The sequence below is a fragment of the Moschus berezovskii genome, chromosome 19 (assembly GCF_049115385.1).
Source record: "Moschus berezovskii isolate FMDL1 chromosome 19, NW_MosBer_1.0, whole genome shotgun sequence".
NCBI lineage: Eukaryota > Metazoa > Chordata > Mammalia > Artiodactyla > Moschidae > Moschus > Moschus berezovskii.
The window spans coordinates 57,411,199-57,433,945 of record NC_142478.1 but is presented as its reverse complement, the minus strand read 5'-3'; the positions used below and the strand labels follow the sequence as shown (position 1 = coordinate 57,433,945).

At 39.8% G+C, this 22,747-nt stretch overlaps 1 protein-coding gene across 2 annotated transcripts in view; it reads right to left on the bottom strand.

Moving 5' to 3' along the window:
- ATP2A2 (ATPase sarcoplasmic/endoplasmic reticulum Ca2+ transporting 2) overlaps positions 1-21,437 on the bottom strand; it is a 58,472-nt gene extending 37,035 nt beyond the window's left edge. Inside the window, exons 1-5 of one of the 2 annotated variants that reach the window (XM_055405233.2) lie at positions 20,743-21,437; positions 20,033-20,050; positions 19,863-19,945; positions 11,957-12,061; positions 8,413-8,551 (exon numbers count right to left, since the gene is read on the bottom strand). In XM_055405233.2, the coding sequence (XP_055261208.1) occupies positions 8,413-8,551; positions 11,957-12,061; positions 19,863-19,945; positions 20,033-20,050; positions 20,743-20,860 (463 nt within the window). In that variant the 5' untranslated portion in view covers positions 20,861-21,437. The remainder of the gene's footprint in view (positions 1-8,412; positions 8,552-11,956; positions 12,062-19,862; positions 19,946-20,032; positions 20,051-20,742) is intronic. The other variant, XM_055405234.2, reaches the window with a different exon arrangement.
- Positions 21,438-22,747: the final 1,310 nt, after the last annotated feature.

Sequence of the window (22,747 nt, the reverse complement as noted above, 5' to 3'; positions counted from 1 at the left end):
AAGAAAAAAGGCTCACAGTCCTCGCTAAAGAAACGATAAGGCTATATTAACTGAATCATACATCTCTTGAGCCAGAAAGCTCCTCTAGATTCTGTAGAGGTTAGGTTAATTTACTCTGTCCAGTGTTGTGTGGAATTAGGATAATAATACAGGTTCTTACATGAATCAGTCATCTATTTTACAACGTTGTTTTTCCTTTTCCTCAACTGCTTGGAAATGCCACTTCATAAGTGTTACTAAATCTCATTACTGCAAGTTGACTATCAAAAGTGAAACTTCTCTTCCTTCAATAGTTACCAAGTTTATGAATTATTCTTTTTTAATAATTGCTGGCAGGACTGCTGAATATTTATTCTTCAATTTAGGAAATATAAAATCAATTTCTCCAGAAGCTAAGTAAAGCAAATACAGTTTTACGTTGAGACTGTGTCATTTCTAACACTTACATAATCTTAAAACATGATTTACTCCAGAGTATACTACAGGACAGAGGTCATCTGAGGACATTTATGTCCTTGTGCTATTCATCAACTCTGGGTTACCAAGATACAAGAAGTTTGTTTCAAACAATTTTGAAAACAGTTGCCTTAAGAAGTCAATTATACCCCTCTCATGCAAATGCTGAATGCCCCCCAAATTCTGAAGTTAAAGACTTTCATCACTTTGAAAGCTTGATTCACCTTGATCTTAGCAAATAATACAGAACACTGAAACACTGATGTTCATTTCTTATAAATTATACCCATATTTTACTACTTTTGGTTTCCATCTATCCAGAGAAATACTTTCCTGACATTATAATAATACAAAGTTATTGTAGTTTCAGAAGATGAACACATGGGTAACCATATGTTTACCTGCCAAATCTATTCTATTTTGTAGTCAAGATACTTAGAAGTATACATATGGATTTGCTATGCATGCTTATACAGTGTCTTCCTGGAAACGGTATTAACTGGCATAGCAACATTAAAAATACAGTTTCCTTAGATCCCTCTATCTCCCCCTCAAAAAAGCCACCCAGGCTAGACTTTAGAAAGTACAGCAGAACTATTCTACCATATATCTTCCAGAAGTTACCAAGAAGACGTTTATCATCTCAAGTCAGATGATTCTTACATCCAAACAATGACTACAAACAGGTCTCTTTATTTCTGCAAATACTTGCTTTGATCTTCAAAGCAGTTAACAATATTCTCCAGCTTTTCAATTCATCAGAAAGAACCCTCTTCACAGTCAATTTCATAATTTAAATAACAGTATAAAAATTACTGTGTCTAAGAGCACAATTTACACCATTTATCCCTTCAGGTCATGTACAGAGTAAGACTTTGACAAGAAATAATTTAGATTTATGTTCAGAATTGAAATTCACTTCTACAGTTTCACAGAACTGAATTATTGGGCTAACTGCCAAATTGCAGGGTCAACTAGATTACTAATCCTAATATAAGAGTAGAAGTTAAAAAAACGCCTCAAATTTTATAGTCTCAGTAAGTCTGAATAAAATAAATAGCTATTTATCTGGCCCAGGTCAAGCAGTCACAAAATATTTTTCCAAAATGTTCCATCTGAATCAATTTAAATGCCTTAGGGTTACATCTTTCCCAGTTCAGTAACCCACCGGTTCTAGTAATCTAACTACCATTTCTCATTTGGATCTAAATAGTTAAAAACCATGAAAAGTCACCAGAACAGACCAAACAAGAGTATATTGACAACCTAAAAAATAAAACTGTGATTCAGGCTTCCTCGACATGGTAAAGGGCATCTATGAAACTCAAAGCTAACATCATACTTCATGGTAAAAGACTGAATACTATTCCCCTATGATCAGGAACAAGACAAGGATGTTTACTCTGGCCTCCTGTTTTTAACATTCTACCGAAGAATCCAGCCAGGGCAATGAGACAAGAAAAAGAAAAGGCACCCAGGCTAGAAAAACAGAAAAATTATTTCTGTTTTCAGATGACATGGTCTTACAGAGGGGAAAATCTTAAGGAACCCATGGAAAACTATTAGAATAAGAGTCCACATTGCAAGGCAATGTACTGGTTGTAAATCAGTACACAAAAATCAACTGTATTTCTATACTCTAGAAAAGAACAATCTGAAACTGAAATTAAAAAATCAATTCCAATTACAAATAGCTCCCAAGAAAACAAAAAATACTTAGGAATAAACATAACAAAAATAGCATAAGACTTGTACACTGGAAACAGAGTGTTAAAGGAAATGAGACAGAAAAAAACAAAGGTCAAGCATCAGGAGATTTAATATTGCTGTGATGGCTGTATTTCCCAAATTGAGCTACAGAGTCAACATAATTCTTATCAGATCTAGGTAGGCTTTTGGGACAGAAATTAACAAGTTAAACTTAAAATTCATATGGAAATGCAAGGGACTCCGAATAACCAAAATAAAATCTAGAAAAACAACAAAGCCAGGAGACTCAAATTTAATGATTTCATAACTTACTACAAAGCTACAGTAATCAAGATGGTGTGGTACTGGCAGGAAGCTGGACACACATATCAATTGAATAACAGTCAATCTGTAGTAGGAAACGAAGTCAGTTGATTTTTGACAAGGGTGCCAGGACAATTCAACGAAGTCTTTTCAGTAAATGGTGCTGACACAGTTGGGTATCCAAATGCAAAAAGATGAAACTGGACCCCTACTTCACACCATATACAAAATTTTGGTGGCATCAGATCACAGAACAGCTTCTTTGGTATGACACCAAAAGCATAAGCAATGAAACAAAAAAAGACAAATGGGATTCTATCAAATTAAAAACTTTTATGCTACAAATAACACCATCAAGTAAAAAAGAAACCTACAGAATGGGAAAATTTTGCAATTTATCTGATAAACCAGCATATATAAAGAACTCTTACAACTCAACATTATAAAGACAACCCAATTAAAACAGGCAGTGGATTTAGACATTTCTCAAATATGACAAACTAATGTATTAGAACAGAAGGACATGAAAGGATGCTCAATATCATTACGAAATTAGGGAAGTACAAATTAAAATCAAAGTGAGATAATACTTCATGGCTAAAATTTTAAAAGGCAAGTGTTGATGAGGATACAGAGACACTGGAACCTACGTTCATTGCTGGTGGAATGTAATATGATGCAATCACTTTGGACAATGGTTGGGAAATTCCTCAAAATGTTAAATGAGTCCCTCTAAGCCCCAACAATTTCCTGTCCAAGTACATATCTAAGAGAGTGAAAGCATATGTTCACACAAAAACTGTACACAAATATTCACCCTAGCATTATTTATAATAGCCGGAAAGGGGAAAACAGCCCAAATATCTGTGAACTGATGAATGAATACACAAAATGTGGCACACCTAAACAATGGAATAATACTTAGCCATAAAGAATATAGTATTATACACACAAACGAAGTATGTGATTTATGCCACAACTAAAGGACTCCTAGCAAAAATACTAAGTGAAAGAAATCAGTCTCAAAAGGGCATTTATTGTATGATTCTATTTATATGCAATATCCAGAATAAGCAAATCCCTAAAAGCAAAGTAAACTGTGGTTGCCAGGGACTGGGGTAAAGTGGGCAGAGGAAGTGACTGCTAATGGGTATAGGATTTCTTTTTGAGGGGAAGATATTCTGAAATTAGACAGTGATAAAGACTGTACACTTAATTACACTTTAAAGGAGTGAAATGTTTTGGCATGTGAATTGTATCTCAATAAAGCTGTTTTTAAAAAATTGTGAACTGGACCGCCAACAAATTAATGTGTGAAATACATATACATTTACTAAATATACTGTATATTCTCTAGTAAGTTAACCGTAGCTGAAGACAGAAGCAATAAACCACAAAGACTCACTTTCAACTGTTAGTTTCACAATGTGACTAACAGTACACACACCCATAGGGTGGTTGATGATTAAAAAACAAACACTAGGAAATTTATCGCTGTATCTGGCACACACCTGAACTCATGCACAGAGACATCAAATTATCTCTTCTGCACAGAAGCTGCACAAAAAGCAGATTTACATTGCTAAACCTACTCCACACTTCAGGTTTTATTTATTATGTAGAGCTTTTTACATGCTCAGCAAGATTACAATGATCAGTGTGACAGTTTTGCCCTTAAAGTGCATGTTGCCTAGTAGTATGATTAATAGTGTTTAATAAAATGTTCATTATCTGTCTAAAACTTGTGATCACCTCTGTTCAGCATCCTGTGGAATGGTCAAAATTCAAGAAAGCATAGTATACAAGAGCCCAACATCCCAGCACTGTGTATGTTTTTAGCAATTAGTATACAGTGGGGGAAGAGGTGGAGGAAAAGAGTGCTACCTCTCAAGACCTGTTAAGACTCCTCACAAAGGAATTAGAAATAGGTGAAGGCAGAACTGATTTTAAGTATGTGTACCGCTTAGAACAATTCTATTAGTAATAAGTATATTCACCTAAGATGAAGGATTTAAACTCATCTTTAAAAAAAAAATTTTTTTTTTTTTAAAATATTAAAAGAAAGGCAGTGGTTGCCAGGACCGAGAGAAGGGAGGTAAAGAGAAATTACTGTTAGTTTTCAGTTTGGGAAGATGGGAAAGTTCTGGAGATGAACAGCAGTGACAGTTGTGCAACGTGAATACACCTAATGCCACAGAACTGTATACTTAAAAATGGTTAAAATGGCAAACTTAACGATATGTATATTTTACCACAATATAAACAAGAAAGGGACTACTCCTATGTCACACACACACGGTGGATAAGTCATCTGTCCTTCCTAAACTATCAAATGCAACATATAAAAAACGCTACATTATAGGGAGTGAATTTCACAGTGGTGAAAGTCAGGTAGACACAGGTTATAACCAAAGTTTTGCCACCGTGAGATTTGTGCATTGGGAAAATCAATAAATTATAAAATTTGCTTAATTACCCAAAAGAGGCCAGGTAAGCTTGGTGGTCGTGAAAACGTAACAAGTCCTGTATGACTAGAGCACAGTGAGTGGCATAAGATGAAATCACAGAAGTAAGTAGGAGCTATACAATGCAAGGTCATTCAGGGTTAAAGAAAAAAAAGTACTTCTGATGCGAGAGAAGCCACTGAAAGGTTGTAGCAAGTGAATTAATATAATCTTTAGGGAAGTCTAGCTTCTGCGTAGAGAACAAACTGCAACAAGACAATAAAGGAAGCCAGAGCCTAGTGAGGACATGACACGATGATGATGTCACTCTAGTCAAGGCTACGGTTTTTCCAGTAGCCGTGTATGGATGTAAGAGTTGGACTATAAAGAAAGCTGAGCGCTGAAGAATTTATGTCTTTGAACTGTGGTGTTGGAGAAGACTCTTGAGAGTCCCTTGGACTGCAAGGAGATCCAACCAGTCCATCCTAAAGGAGATCACTCCTGGGTGTTCATTGGAAGGACTCATGTTAAAGCTGAAATTCCAATACTTTGGCCACCTGATGCGAAGAGCTGACTCATTTGAGAAGACCCTAATGCTGGGAAAGATTGAGGGCAGGAGGAAATGGGGACGACAGAGGATGAGATGGTTGGATGGCATCACCGACTCAATAGACATGGGTTTGGGTAGACTCCAGCAGTTGGTGATGGACAGGGAGGCCTGGCGTGCTGCGGTTCATGGAGTCACAAAGAGTCAGACCCGACTGAGCAACTAAACTGATGATGTCAGTGTGAGGTGACGGTGTGACTGATGTGGTGACTGAGGAAAAAATAGTAAATACGGGTGTGTTTTGGAGACAGAATCAACTGGTCTTAGAGACAGAATAAGAGAGGAAAGAATTAAAACGATTCCCAAGTTCCTCTCAGTTAACTGTGGTTAAAGTGACTTACTCAGATGGGAAAGATCGGTGAGACCCCAAATTCAGAGAAAAAGAAATCGAAACAGACAGAATAGACGTAAGTCTATAGGGACATGGGGAGAGGGGAGGAGAGGGTGAGATGTATGGAAAGAGTAACATGGAAACTTACATTACCATATGTAAAATAGATAGCCAACGGGCATTTGCTCTATGGCTCAGGAAACTCAAACAAGGGCTCTGTATCAACCTAGAGGGGTGGGATGGGGAGGGACATGGGAGGGAGGTTCAAAAGGGAGGGGACATATGTGTACCCATGGCCGATTCATGTTGAGGTTTGACAGAAAACAATGAAATTCTGTAAAGCAATTATCCTTCAATAAAAAAATAATTTAAAAAAGCAATACTTCCACTGAAGAGAAGCTGGTCCTAGTTTATTTCTTCAAAAGGGAAGTGACGCCCTGAGGATCATGGTGCATCTGAGGCTGTACACCACTGCCATCTACCGATGCAGACCAAGGGTAAGCGCTTTGGGGGTAACTTCTCTAAGTTTTCAAATATACGGAACACACTGAAACAGTCTATCCAGGATCAAAACTCTTATAATACCTTAGTTTGAGAGGCTGAAAGTGTATTCCCAGACTAAGCTGGAGAACTGGAAAATATGCAAAGTCAAACAGAATCTTGTGCAATACTTAGGCGATCTTTAAGTACACCTACCACATGACATAATTGTGGAAAGACAAACTATCTTCCTCCAGCGTTTCCTTCCTCAGTTACTGGGCACCATCACCACCCAGTCACCTAAACTAGATATCCTGTCAGCATCTCTGATTGCACACCTTGCTCCCATCCACCCCCCAATCTATCCAGTTATCAAAACCTGTTGCTTAGCACCTAAACCTGAGGCTCACTTTTCAAACTATATATGACCGTAATTCCATGCCCAAGAGATTCCGAATTAATATTTTGGGTTGAGACCTGGTAAAAACTTTTAGTGTCCCCAGATAATTCTGATGTGCATCCCTGCTTAAAAACTGCTACTCATAAACTCAAAAGCCTTCCCTCATTATTCTGAATGCTACAGCCCTTGATATCACTTGCTCTCATTAGCTCCTGCCTATCGCCATCCTTCCCACTGTGACCTAATTCCTACATCAGCACCAGAACCCCCTCTAACTCATGTTTTTGCTGTAAAATCCATGGTGACAAATGGTTAAATCTGACTAAGGTCTACAGATTTATAAAATAAATACTAACTATTTAGGAGCAAAGAGGCATCATTTCTCAATTTACTCTCGAAGAATTCAGCAAAAATGTGTCAATGTATATAGACTGAAAGGTGACAATGCAAGTTACCATGATAACAAACATTTTCAGAATCTGGGTAAAAGTTAAATGGGAATTCTTACTAGCCTTGCAACTTTTAAGTCTGAAATTATGTCAAAACTAAGTTTAAAACAATCCACTGTCCAAAATATTTCATTCAGAGTTGTACTTCTGTTAACATTAATAACCTAGCAAGTGTTAGGTCATTTACACAAACTTTGCTGTCCAAAGTAATCAACGTGTGGGTAGACAGACAACACTATTCTTTTTCTGGAAGACCTATGACAAGGTAACGGGTTTTTGTTGTTAGCCACAGCAAGCAGCATGCAGGATCTTAGTTCCCCAACTCCTGTATTGAGTGCGGAGTCCTAACCACTGGAAGTCCCGGTAATTTACTTTCAAAGGTCAAAACTGCAGAGCACAAGCCAAGAGATGCACCACTCTGAATTCTCACTAAAGTGAGTAAGACAATAGAGACAAGCACATTTTCCCTACACGTCAATGTGAAAGTGTTACTATAAGACCATTCACAAAAAGAAAACAAGTATGCTGAGCTCAGAAGGGTTTGAAAAACCACAATGATTTGAAGAACACAATGTAATGATTCCCCTGCAAAAGATTAGCTGTTCTGACTGGCTCCAGGGGCATTCTGGGCTGTCTGAAAACTTGGCACTGACCTACAGCAAGGAGGACCTCTGATATGCGTGAAGAGCTCTGGCATGGCAGAGGATTCACTCTTTAAAAGCCCAAACCCGGATCTCTGGCTAACATCCCTGGCTCAGTGTTATGTCAAAATATTTTTAAGTAGAGCTTTTAAAGTCATGAAATTACCCTTAACCATCAACTTGGTTTGATAGTTGCAAGTCTGACTTATTATTTGTGCCAAGAACCAAAACAGGAAAGACCATGTACTCATTAACTAGTATTCTAACAAACTGCTCACTACAACTGTCAAATCAAGATAAGTTCATCTCACTAGAACTAGATTTCTAAAGCGTACTGAAAATAATAAGCACAGTAATTTGAAACACCTTTGTTTCTTTAAAAACATGTTGAAAAATCTTCTCAACATGAAGGGAGGTCCAAAACACTTTGAAATTTTACAAAAAACCCTAATTTGTTTGGATAGCACTAAAATCTGTTAATATAATCGATACACATGAGCCTAACTTCTAAAACCTCTAAGTATGAACCCTGAGGAAAAGACTGCATTCAAATATACAACCTTAAAATAAAAAATGACCAATTCAACTCACCAGCAATTTCTACAATATCACCAGGAACTATGTCTTTAGCTTTAATCCGCTGTACACTCTTCCTATCTTGTCGATACACTTTGCCCATTTCAGGCTCATATTCCTTAAGGGCTTCGATTGCATTTTCAGCATTTCTTTCCTGTAGAAAAGAAAACAAAAGAAATTAGTAAACACAGCCTGCCACTGCTAAATGTTTCTAGCCCTGGAATCAAATTTTAGAGTTCTAACCTAAATAAAAAAAAAAAGAACATACAAAACACCCAAGAGATGCACATTTATAGTAAATGATTCACATCTTAAGATAATAAACACTAGGCCCTTTTGATTTTGTATTAAAAATGAAAAAACTAAGCACCCTAAGAGTAAGGATTAAATCAATGGAGAAAAGCAATTATTAGAACCTGCTGTCCCTAAGCACACCATGCAACATGGCCCTCACCTTTAACCTCACACACTCACACCATTAAATCAATCTTGTCTCCCATGAAAGCTGATGGTCTGGGTCTGGACTGCTCAGGCTCATCCCAGCCTTTTCCACTCAAAAGCTATGTTGACTGTGGATAAGTGACATGACAGACAAGGTTTACTGCCTACAAAACCAGGACACTAACAGTACCCACCCCTCTCAACGGGTGTGAGAATTTACAAGCTATCTGTAAAATGCTTAGGTTGTGCTTTGGCACACAGTAAATGCTTTGAGTGATGAATTAAGAAAACCAAGTTTTACATCTCCTCACAAATTCTGAATCTCTCTCCAGTGGCACAGACCAATAAATGGCTGGAAGCACTGCCAGTCACAAACCATATTCACCATAATATTATATATGAACATGTCAAGACTTAGTCACACACAAATTTTTCTTCCCTAATCTCAAGATGAAAGATGTACAATTAAAATGAGTCATGCTGAAAAAATGCTAAGGGAAAGTTCCTTTAAGGGGAGGCAGAAGTTTATATGCCAAATTTGCCTTTTATTCTCTTAGAAAATAAGCAATTAGAAGGAGCAAGTCTACAAAGCAAGTGCCCAAATGAGGTTACTCAATTCAATGGACAAGGAAAAAATTCTTTCATTTCTTTCACATTTTTGCCCTCTAAACTACACATTTTCAATTTAACCTTTACTTAGATAAAATTTACACTCAATACCACGTAATCTCATTTTTCGCCTGGTGGTAAAAATTAAGCCCTCAAACCTGCTTAAAAGAGAATTGAGATGACAGAAAACAAAGCTATTGGCATGTGTGTCTCACTTTTTACATATGCATCCCTGAAAAAATATAGGAAACCTTAAATTTGGGAAGTTCACGACAAAAGTAATTTAAATCCCTATCATATCTACTTAAGGCTAAGTTCAAACGTTACTGGTATTGTAGAAAAAATAAATTCTGACCACTGCTGCTATTCAATTAGTCAAATTTGCAATCACTTTTTCCTCAGGATTCTCCCCCCTGAATGTATGAATTATGGCAGTTTTACTTTTTTCTCCTTCCTCAAGGTCACGTCAGGTAAAGTTTAACTGGACTGATCAAGGTTAAGATGTCCAGGAGCACTATATTTTCCTTCTATTAAAAATCAGCAAAGGCACATTTAAATTAGAAGCATAAACTTAAAAGATAAACTATCTCAGACCCCGAGGACGAAGATGCCAATTAAAATCACTTAAAGAGCCTCCCCTGCCGCCCACCAACCCAAACTATCAATAGGAATACTTATATAGTACAGAGGGTGGAAAAGGGAAGAAAATGACCATGGATTCAGATTACATCAAAAAACAAGTCAGCTTGGGGAAAGACAAATATACCTAACTTACTACAAACAAAAACTTAGAAGACCGTCTGAGGTCTCCTTTGTTTTAAAAGTTTTAACTCCTACCTACTCCACTCAAACAGGTCTAAATGTCATTCCTCAAACACACTCTGTCCTTCTCTGCTCATGCCATTCCCTCTCTGCAATATTCTCCCCAGCCTCCACCCAGAAAACTCCATTTCTCTATAGCTCCCCCAATTGCTTGTCAGCTGTCCTTGATGACACTAATCAGAAATACATGCCAGACCCCTCCCAAATACTACCTTACACTGTAACTCCCCTTACTTTCAGAAAGCAAGAACCCTACAGTACTGGCACATACTCTTCTGTATATTATGTAAATAGGATTAAGATGTAACAATGTTACTCTTTTAAGTTAAAACATACATAAAAACTTGTAAAAACTGCTGTTAAGATTTTATTTTACCTCTATCCAGTCTGGCCCTGGATATAAATCTCAGATACTCTATGTATGTACTACCTATATGGCCTTTGACAAGTCAATCCCTCTGAACTTCAGTGTCACATCTGTCAAATAGTATCTGTCTTATAAAATCACACTTGTAGCTCAGTATTCTTGGGATTCCCTGGTGGCTCAGCTGGTAAAGAATCGCCTGCAATGTGAGAGACCTGGGTTCGATCCCCGGGTTGGGAAGATCTCCTGGAGAAGGAACAGCTACCCACCCCAATATTCTGGTCTGGAGAATTCCATGACTGTATAGGGTCTCAGAGTCAGACACAACTGATCATTTTCACACCTACTATGTAAATGGTGTACATTTAAAAACACGCACTACTAACTTAAGGACAGTCTAATGCGGTGTACTGTTTCTTTTGCCTAAATAATGCACAGAAGTATATCTACTTAACTACCAGCAATTTTTTTAAAAATCAAGAGGAATATGGCACATCTCTTCTAAGGAGGCATCTTTCTAAATGAGCTCATTACCCAAATGCCTTAATGTTTACTAATAAGTTTACAATTTCAACAGGACTAAGTATGTGTAGAAGATGTTTGCACTATGCACTCTATTTTAGTCCTCAAAGAGGTGACTATATCCATCAAAAATCTAAAAGATTAATACTCAAAAGATGACTGTGAAATATTAGTCTGAGTCTGTTAAACTATATAAAAAACAAAAATCAAACAGACCCACGGTCCTAGAAAAGTTAAAATTCTCAAACTAGTTATATTTGCAGGAGACGAATCATGCAGACGTGGGGCAAAAGTGTGAACCCATGATGTTTCTGGAGGAAAATTATCTTCCATTCTGGGAATAAGGCCTGGGCATTGGACAATTAAGGGAAAACAGCCGGGAATATGCTCTCAAAGTGAAATTCTCTAGGATTCAAATAACTTTTATACCTAAATCCACACACACACACAAATCCAAGGATAAAAGAAAATGACACTGGTTTTATAAAGTCTTGCATAGGAAGCAACTAGAAAATATAAACAGACATACTGGTTCCCAAATTTTCTGGTTCTCCTTAAGTAACTTCTTTAACCACTATTCTTGATTCCACGCTGCTATGGAGCATGAGCAATTTTAACAGCAGAGTATATATGCATGAGGTCTAAAATTTTGCCATTAAATAAATTAATAGACCAAAAAAACAAGCAGTTCCACAGCTATTTTTACTCAACACACCAGAAAAAACAGATAATAGAAAGACTAACAGTTTAAATCTCTTATGTAAATTACCAAAATTTAGCACCGCAGGAATTATTGCTTACCTGCCATACACCCACAATTGCATTAGCTACTAATATAAGTAAAATTACAAAGGGTTCTACAAAAGCTGTAATTGTTTCTTCACCTTCTTCAAACCAAGCCAAAACCTAAAAGAGAAATGACATTTATTAGAACAGTAATGTGTTCTTAGCACAAAAGTGGCTGGCACTAAAGGAATTATGATGATACATAAAATCTTTTCTTATCATCCTTAGAAACAAAATATAGCAAAATGTAATGACATAAATTATAAGCTTATATCTTGTTCTCACTAACTCTTAACACTCAAAACCATAAACTTCTTAACAATTTAAGAACTAATCTATTTTTCATGTAGTAATTGGTTTAAAATCCAAAACAAATACTTTGGAGAACTAAATCCCACCCATTTCCTATGTATATTTTTCAGAAAAAATAAAATAAATTCCTAAATTTAAAAGGCAATCATCAAACTTTAATTTGGTTAATACTCATATGAGATAATACCTATGTAGTACAAATTCATAGTAAAAGTAATTTAACCTCTGACTTTGATATTAGTGTACATAAACTGCTTATGTCCCACATATTTTCAGTGGTATTACGGAAGGTCATCACTGCAAGGTTGTTCTGAGATCAGGAATGTATTCTAAAGGTTAACCTCCATATGACATCTAGTATAACAACACAGCACTTCAGAGACGATCTAAGCCCCATAATGTCATAACTGGCCACAGAACACTGTCCCAAGAAAAATGAGCAAAGAATTAATCTCTAGCTCACCCAACCATAACTCTCAGATTTAAAAGCTAAAAGAGAGCCACACTGTACTTCATAATTCAGCATCTGTAATAAAAGAGAACCCAACAAAATTATAAATAAAAAGTAGAAGAGGCATCTAAATGGTTAAATTTTTGACAACAAATTTTTGTGGAAAACTGCCAATCCAAAAGGATGTTAAACACATCTCATGATTCAATCTGGGAGGTAAGATTTGCCTTTGCCTTTTAACACTACTTAAAATGTTTGCATATTCCACAATGAAATCTTTTCTTTAAAAGATCCATTCAGTAAACAAAGAAAGCACTGTTTTTGATACATTGAATATTGTCAGATATGATTTATGGCAATAATGAAGCCAGTGACTAAGTCTGTACCTAGTGAACACCGTAAGATGAGCTTTGACAGAAACAGCGAACAGGCAGAAAGATGATTAATGCAAGATCCAACATGAATTTTGCAAGTTAAAAGAGGGCAACAATGAATTAACAACAAATATCAATTTGTTAGACAGGTATTCTCACCACCATAGCACCAACAAAAGAAACAGCAGTTTGAGCAGGAAAAAAATCCAGGAGACACAAGGACAAGGTCCTGAAAGATGCCAATCACAACTGACAGCTAATGAACCAGGGCAGGCAAAAACACCAGAATGAATAGAAACTGTAGCTGCAAGCTTTTGACAGGGCATTCCTGGTGTTAAGGCCAGGCCTAATGCCAGAATGAAAACTTCTCTAGGAAGTTATAAATTTTGATAGATCCAAGATCACAGCTGCTTTCATACTAGCCTTTCAAACATTTGCCAAGGAGAGCATATCAGAAATAAGAAACTTCATTAGCTCTTGGGGGAGAAAAATGGCTCAACTAAAAGAGTAGCAAGGACCTTTTCAAAAGGTCAGTGAGGCATTAGCAACTGTAAGATAAGCTTCACACCTTGTTAAAGTGAGTATGAATTTCCCTTTTGGCAGTTAGGCCTGAGGAAAAAACTTAAAGCAATATTCCACATCCACTGGAGCAAAGGAAAAGACTCAGGCAAGCAAGCAGCTTCTACTTTTCAAGAAATGTGTGGTTCCTTTGCAAAAGTGGTATTCATCAGTAATGCAACAACCCTCATCTGTATTATGCAGGAGCCTTTTCTTCCACTATGTGACTTTAAATGTTTATGTGTAAGAAACACAGGCATTCGGTTATTTGAAGGTTCTGTCCAATGTGTGATTACTGCCGGATAAGAAAGCAGTGGGCAAATCTCTTAATATGGAAGGATAGTGCTGGACCTATTTAACGCTGACAACTACCAATTTGCTAAACACTTCAAAAAATATTCAAAAAACCCAAAGAATTAAGTGCTATAACTCAAAATAAAGATGAACCATATTTCATTTACTCCTAAGAATCAATCAGTCCTTTATGGTTTTGTTTAACTGAAAAGAAAATCTCTCTTGTGTAAATGTGAAGATGCTTCTGAGAAATGAAAGACTTCATGAGTTTGGAAAGGGGGTAGTAAAAAGGAGAGGGAAACTGGATGACACATTATTATGTCTTTTTAGCACTGTAGTACAGTCACTTCATAATTACGGCTGACTAGAAATTACACAAAATATACAGAGGCAGGGAGGGGAAATGTTTCTAAAAAATCTTTATTGAGAACAGGTTGAATATAAAGGATTATCTGTTTGCATTTCCTTTTGTTCACTGTTCTATCCGCAGGGTCCTAGAAGAGTCTCCAGCATATAGGCGATGCTCACCATGTATTTATTGCATATAGATGCATAAATAAACAAATCTCATACAAGTCCCTACCTAGTAGTATATGAACTAAACACAGAGCAGGAAGGTAACTCATCAACAGTATTAAAAGGAATTGGAAAGACTGCTGCAGAATCAGTTTAGGCAGTGTTTCTTCTTTCCCTGCTTTTCACTATTAATACAGTAGAAGTATTTTTGGGGCTTACATTATTCAGATCCAACAAGATCAAAAGTTTCAAACTTGTCAATCCCATTCAAAGTAACCACTTGCTGCCGCTGCTGCCAAGTCGCTTCAGTCATGTCCGACTCCGTGCGACCCCACAGACAGCAGCCCACTAGGTTCCCCCGTCCCTGGGATTCTCCAGGCAAGAACACTGCAGTGGGTTGCCATTCCTTCTCCAATGCATGAAAGTGAAAAGTGAAAGTGAAGTTGCTCAGTCGTGTCCGACTCTTCACGACCCCATGGACTGCAGCCTACCAGGCTCCTCTGTACATGGGATTTTCCAGGCAAGAGTACTGGAGTGGGGTGCCATCACCTTCTCCAACCACTTGCTAGGTTACTTTATTTATTTAGTTCCCTGACCAGGAATCGAACCAGGCCCTAGCAGTGAGAACACTGGTTGTGTTGTGTGTGCTTAGTCTCTTAGTCATGTCCAATTCTGTGCGATCCCACAGACTGTAGCCTGTCAGGCTCCTCTGTCCGTAGAATTCTCCAGGCAAGAATACTGCAGTGGATTGCCATTCCCTTCTCTAGGAAATTTTCCTTACCCAGGATTTGAATCCGGATCTCCTGCATTGCAGGCAGATTCTTTACTGTCTGAGCCATGAGGGAAGCCCTAAAGTGCTAGACCGTCAGGGAAATTCCCTAGCGAGGTTAACTTTAGATAGGATCGCATACGTTCTCTTTGTTATCTATAAGACTGATCTCAACAGTAACTTCTGATGGTAGAGCCAAAAATGTCAGAGGGCAGGATTTAATTAAGCAAAATTTAATCCAAGGTAAAAAGACATGTTCTGCTATAATCCAGGTCATGATACTGTGTGACTCAATTATCTACATGTCAGAGTAATATGCAGAGCTCTGAACAAGACTGTAAAAAGAAAATGAGAGATAAGCACATTCTTAGGACTGAGGGTCCTAAAACATGTACCAGTTCTGCGTTCTTCCTTGTCTCCTTAGAAATTTGCAATGCATTTGAGAACTCAAATACTTGTTAGATGAAGGAAAAATTTATATAAAAAATTTTAGAAAGAAAAAGTAGAAACTAAACACTTCACAAGAAAGTATCACCGGTAAGTGTTACAACAACTACCTGGGGAGAGAAAAATCAGCCATTATAATAGTATGGGGGCTTCCCTGGTGGCTCAGTGGTTAAGAATCGGCCTGTCAATGCAGGAGACACAGGTCTGAATCCTGATCCCGGAAGATTCCCCATGCCACAGAGCCGCAACAAGAGAAATCACTGCAATGAGAAGCCCTTGTGCTGCAACTAGAGAGTAACCCCCTATCACCACAACTAGAGAAAGCTCCCCACCCCCGAGTCCCCGAAGAGCAACGATACACTCAAAATAATTTTTTTAAAAAAGAATGGTATGAATTAAGACTATATATTCTCTTCCAATCCAGATACAAAGTTCATGTGAAAACACTCAATATTTTCAGATTTGGGAATACAATATTTTTAAAAATAAAACAAAAACCCCATAGACATTCACCTTTCAAACCATCTTTTAAACACAGGCTCTAAATAAATTACTTAAATCAATCAGTAAACTACCCATTTTATCCTTCAAAATAATTAAAACACAGGAAAAATTTAAAACCACTACATTACCAAAGACTTCTTGAATACATCTTATTGAGAAAAGCAAAGTAAATGAATTTCACATATTTTGAAAATGCTACCAACACAAACTCATCCAGGTATTTCTTTTAACAAAAGCACTAACCCTAGGCTCTAAAAGGAATTAATAGTCCCTTCAAAGGTTTCAGTAGGAAAAGACAAATTATTCAAATATAAACCAAAAGTTGAGAAGTGTCTTGGTCTAAGAAAGCTTAATTAGCATTTTAGGGTCAATCTAAGTAGCTGAGATGGGGAAATAGGAGTGAAAGATAGAAAAAATTATGCAAATTATGTTACCACAGAGGACATGATTCAGACAGATGAGACAAATAGTCCTCATGTTCACTTTGCTCAGGTAACCATCACCTTAGACGCCTCTCCTGACTTCCCAATTTGAAAACTGCACTCTTTCCGCATGGTCCCCTATTCCACCACCACCCTCCTTACCCACTTTTTCTCCACAGCACTATCTCCAATCCAACAGATTATTAAATATTTTACTTTTTTAAATCTGTCTCCATTAGAATGTCAGCTCCACGTAAGATACTGTATTTCCTTCCAAGCTGTATCCCCAGTGTTCGTGCTATGAACCTAAGATGCTCAATTCCTAACAAAGCAGTGAAGAGAGAAAAGAACAGGCAGTCCAATTAAGCAATCATGATGTGTTATATGAAGGGCAAAGTTGGTGAACAAGGGGGATGGAAAGAAAAAGTGAAAGGAAAGGAAGGTACTGAACGTCAAGGAATTTCTAATGTTACTTCATATGCAACGGAGACACACAGCTCACTTCTTCCAAACCAAGGGACAAGTTAATTAAACTTTACCCCCACAGGTCACAAGTGTAAAACATTAATGCTGTTCCCTACTTTCTGCATCAGCAAAATATTAACTTTGGTTAACAGTTTACTACTTAATTTGATATCTGAAATATGTCACTAAAGCCTAGTATTTCTTAAGTAGAACCTGATAATGCTCATGTATTGATTATAAACCTATTTGCTTCTCCAAAAGAACATGTACTTTTTATTTACTGTTTTGCCTGATAAACAACAGGAATCAACAAAATCAGATTCTTCACCGTCTGAGCCACCAGAGAAGCTCATAGGAATCAACTGATTATCACAAAAGATTCAGTGCTCTTCTCACAGATAAAGAAATGTGGAATGAAAAGGTCAAGTACAATGTAGCAATATTCCCAATCCCCATGAAGAAAATCAACAGGTTTATATCCGCAATGTCTGCATCAAACAAATCAAAGCAAATTAAAGTTACATTACTTCCTAAACAAAAAATGTTTAAACTTTCCTGTTTCTTTAGTCACTAAGTCATGTCCGACTCTGCAACCGCATTGACTGTAGCTCACCAGGCTCCTGTCCATAGGATTTTCCAAGCAAGAATACCAGAGTGGGTTGCCATTTCCTTCCTCAGAGGATCTTCCCAATCCAGGGATCGAACGTGGTACTCCTGCTTGGCAGGTGGACTCTCTACCACTGAGCCACCCGGGAAGCCCAAACTTTTTTTTGTTTAGCAGCCCATAAAATAAAAAAGTAACACAGTTAATTTTCTAAGCAATAACGCCATGTAGTTACCTAAAAGGTAACTCAAACTTCAACTGAGAAATACAGACCTATGAAGCTATAAAAATTCAACATCCTACCATACAACAAAATTAAAGCATGTATTAAAAAACCCATTGGAGGGAATTTCCTGGTAGTCCAGAGGTTAGGATTCAGCACTTTCACTACGATAGCTGGATCGGGGAACTAAAGTTCCCCCAGGACTTGAGGCACAGCCAAAAAAACAAAGTAAAGTAAAAACTACATCATAATGCAAAGTATTACTATAAAGTCACTCAAAACTGGCCACTCGAGATTCTATACAACCCAAACAGTCAATAGCCTGTCTACTGGAAATAATGCCACTGATGTTCCAACACTGCCTTAAGTCACACACACAAAATATCTCAATAAAAATTTAATCTTTGGCTTGTATACAGCACCTGATTAACTTCTAAGAGGTCCCCAATGACCTTACTGAAGCCCAGTATCAAAACTGCAAAACTTGAGATTATTTTAAAATTTTGTAGCCAACTTAAACATAAGCATTATACTAGCTCAAACACATTAGTTGTTTTGTCCCATGACAATCTATTGAAACTAGCTAAACAGCCACTACTCTAGCAGCCACTAACTGAGAATTTTTTTTTTTAACTAACCAAGAAAAAACAGACACATATAAGATATAGAGTGATTAATTCAGGATGCTGCATGAGTTGCTATGATACTCTCTTCATTTTCTTCAATGAAAACCATAGAAGACATTTGTGAGGAATTAATTATTAATGGCTACACATCACTTGGCTAACATGGCATGATATATCTCAGTCTCATGGCAGAATTTGAGAAATTTCAAAAAAGCTCACCTCTTGCCAATTTTTTTCCTTCACCTAAAGTAAACAAAGGCTCATTGCTTCATGTATTTAGTTCTCAAAATAGCCCTCTGGAGTAAGGTTGTCAATAAAGACTGAGGTAGATCCCTGAGGCTTGCATGCGTCTTTTGCAAACACACAAAAAAGAAACCTTGAAGTTGCGTCAAGTTTGCAAAGCTTGGAAAAAGTTATCGCATTTCTCATTCTGGTTTTTGTAAGAATAAAATACCATACTTTAAAGAACAAAAGGCATCTCTTGTTAGGATTAAGAACATCTGTGTCCTATTCATGACCATTTTTAGGAAAACTTGGAGGTCCACTGCTCGTGAGAAAAAAAATGCAATAAAATGGTAATGCTGAACAGGAAAAAAACCTGTAAGAATCTAGAACTGTCCTTTTCAATGCCCATCACCTTTCTTCTGCTGTTTGCATTTCACCAGTTTCTTAGCAACCATACAGGACTCAAGCGCGTAAGCACACACAGAACATGAAAAAACAGTGTGTTTTTTTTTAAGATCTAGAACCAACTGTACTAAACCTTGTTCTCTCAACCTAGGAGCCACTCAAGACGGGGGTCCAATTTAGATAAATATACTACCCTAAAGGTCAGTGACCAAATTTGGTCAACAGTGGTGCCATCACTGCCGTCATCATTCTTGTCACTGTCAGAAACAATTGTCACCTTGCCACTACCAGGAAGGGAGAGCAACTGGAATATTCCTTTTGTAAGTTCTATTTACAGACCACAGAGAGCCCGACATCATCTTAGTATGATCTTACACAATGGAAGAACCCAAAACAGAAAAACCCTTCCAATAAGGAACTTTTTGATATTAAAAACTGATAAACCACAAGAATTTATAAAGACCCTGCCTGCCACATTTGGTAACAATTTCTAAGTGCACTGCAAATGTCAGGCATTCATTTATTTTCTGTACAGGAATGGTGCGTTCTATTTATAATTTTCAAATACCTGGGCTATTTAAAAAAAAAAAAAACCACCAAAAACACGAAAACACAGCTTAAATCTCCAAATAAAATGTTCTCACTCAATAGGCAGCTGTTTCCTGCTTTTTCATCTAAGGTACAGTCTCAACTTTGGGGAGAGAAAAGAAATTTCTTTATACTTACAAAAGATATACATGCTGCCAACAATAAAATTCTAACTAGTAAGTCTTCAAACTGCTCAATCACAAGTTCCAGCAAGGTTTTTCCTGTTAGAGAGAAACATATTTGTTGTAAATGTCATCTTAGGATCAGCATACAGAGAGGGGAGAAAAAAACATGTTAAGATTACTTACCTTCTTCAGCCGGTAACTCTGTAGAAATTCATCAGGCAACGTGTCAAGAGAAGGAAAAGAAAAAAAAATTAGTACTCTCTTTCCAAAAAGAATTACTAAATTATCACTCTTTGAAAGATGCACCTAGATAGATGAACATTCAACAGTACTTAATAGAAACTATACCAAAATGCTACCCCAAGAAAATATGCAGTACTTGTACTGATCTACTCCGAAACGTGAAATCTCAATACCCAAGCAGCGTTTCTGAAACAAGGAGTCATTTCAGCTCTGTCATCACTTCTGCCAGATGTGTAACTCTGGGTAGTAGGAGAACGGTGAGAGACATTCTCAACTACAGCGACGCCTCATAAACCGGCTAGGGACGAGAAAATGTCTCGCAGGGCTCAACCCAGATGCAGGAGGCTCATCCCTCCCTCCGCCGGGGCCAGCTGCTGCTGGTGAAGAGCCGCCGAGCTAGCTGCGTGCGGTAGAAGGTCAAGGGCTGAAGCCATGCGGATGTCGAGATGAGGCGCAGACCCGACCCCGGCGCCCCCCGCCTGCAACTCCTCTCCCGCGGGGCCGGCGCGCGGGCTCAAGCCGTCGCCTGCAGCCCTCGGCGGGCGCGGAGCCGAGACCCACGAGGTGGAGCCCGGTCAGCCATCTTTCCTGGCTCTCGGGCCCGCGCCGAGCCGCGCGGGGCCCCTGCAGCCCCGGCGCCCGGCACCTACCGTTGGAGCCCCATCTCTCCTTGAGTTTCTTGACCTGCTCCAGGCTCAGGCCGGTGCTCTCGTTGACGCCGAAGTGGCCCAGCACTTCCTCCACCGTCTTTGTGTGAGCGTTCTCCATGGCTGCGGGGGCCCGGCCGGCCTCGCCTCCAGTCCCCGCGGCCTCTTCGCCTCTGCCTCGCACTCGGGCCGCTGGCTCGTGCCACCCCGGGCGCCCAGGCGCGGACTGGTCTCTCCCCCTCCTTCTCCTCCTCCGGCCGCTTCCGCCTCGTCGGGCGCTGAATCACCCCGCGCCCCCTCCCCCAGACAACCGCCCCTCTCGCGGCCCGGCCCTCGCTGGTGCCCGCCCCGGGCACAGCTGGACGGTGCGGGGGGGGGGTCCTGACCCTCCCTCCCCTCGTCAGAAGGGAGGGCCTCCTTCTCCCTCAACCGCCCGCCGTGAGTGCAGGCCGCGGCCCCGAAGCCCCCTCCCCGTTCTCCTGTGGTGATTCTCAGCCCCGCCCGGACCGGAGGAGGGGGTGCTCGGCCGACCCTTGAGAGCGGAACGGAGCGAGGGAGGCGAGCCGGCGGGATGGTGCGCGGAGCGCTCGCCTGGTCCCCTCAGCTCTGCACCCCCGACAGTAGCTGAGGAAATTGCGGCGGAGGAGAAGGAGGTGGCGTCGGGGACGGCTCCGCGGCGGCTGCTCTAATAGCATTTATCCGCGGCTGCCTCCCCTCTCGCCGCCGCCGCGGCATGTGGACGCCGCTCATTGGCCAAGAGGGCCCAGCGCGGCGCGGGCGGCGCGGCCCCGCCCCCTCCCTCCGGCTCCCTCCCTCCCGCGCGACTGGCGCCCACGCGGCCGCGCAAGCCCCGCCCCCTCCCGCGCACCGCCCCCAGGAACCCGGATCGAGGCCTGAGCGCGCCGCGCCGGAGCATTGCAGCCTGCGGCCGTCTCTTCGGCTGAGCGTGAGCCCGCGGCCTCTTTTTGGCTCGTGAGGATCGCCATTCCTACCCCGCTCAACCACCTGCAGACATAGAACCCAGAAGGGTTGAGGGCTCACGGTGCGCTTCCTGCACTCGCTGCCCCTAGGGAACTGCTTGCCCTTCAGAGTCGGTCTCGGGTTGGGGGTGGGTGACCGGGAAGGCGAGGCCGAAGAACCTACGAACTCGGTCGGCGGAGAGCTTCCGGAAGCGTGCTAGGGTTGGTGTCCTTGGCTCGCTCCCTCGCCCTCCGCCCCCATGGTCGCGCTCTGCGTCCCTAATCTTATATCCTTCAGAGCCCCTCTCAGGAACCGAGGAGAGGAATTCCGCAGTTCACATCCCACGCGGCCAAAAGCCCTCATCTGTCGCTTCGGGAACACCGCATCCCACACCCCCTGCCGAGAGCTCCACGGCATGCAAATAACCAGCCCTACCCCAGCGCCTTCTGTGCTCACAGGGAATCCCACTCTGGGGAGAGGAAGAAGGAGGTTTTATTTTATCTTTAATATCCCACACAGCTTTTGATACGTAGAAGTCACAGATTACACTTCTGTAACTTAAATAAGCTAGAGTTGTGCTAGAAGGTGCGTCGCTTGGACATTAAAATCAGGCTATTTTCTAGACTTCCACTTTCGTTGGTAGCAGGAAAAAGGGACTTTAATCCAAAATCTGCTCTTAAACCGCAGATATTTGCTCTAAAGGTCTGCAGAAAACCTACGTCAACATAGACCAACTGTATAGCACAGGGAACTCAATAGTCTGTAATAACCTATATGAGAAAAGAATCTGACAGTATAGCTATAAAACTGAATTACTTAACTGTACACCTGGAACTAACAAAACATTGTAAATAAACTGTGTTCTAGTTTAAAAAGTAAATTAAAAAAATTTTTAAAAACTATGTAGCAACAAGATAATTTTGCTAATATAAAAAAATTAGACTATCGGGACTTCCTTAATGGTCCAGTGGCTAAGTAAGACTCCATACTCCCAATGTAGGCAGTCCAGGTTCCATCCCTGGTCAGGGAACTAGATTCCCCCAGGCTG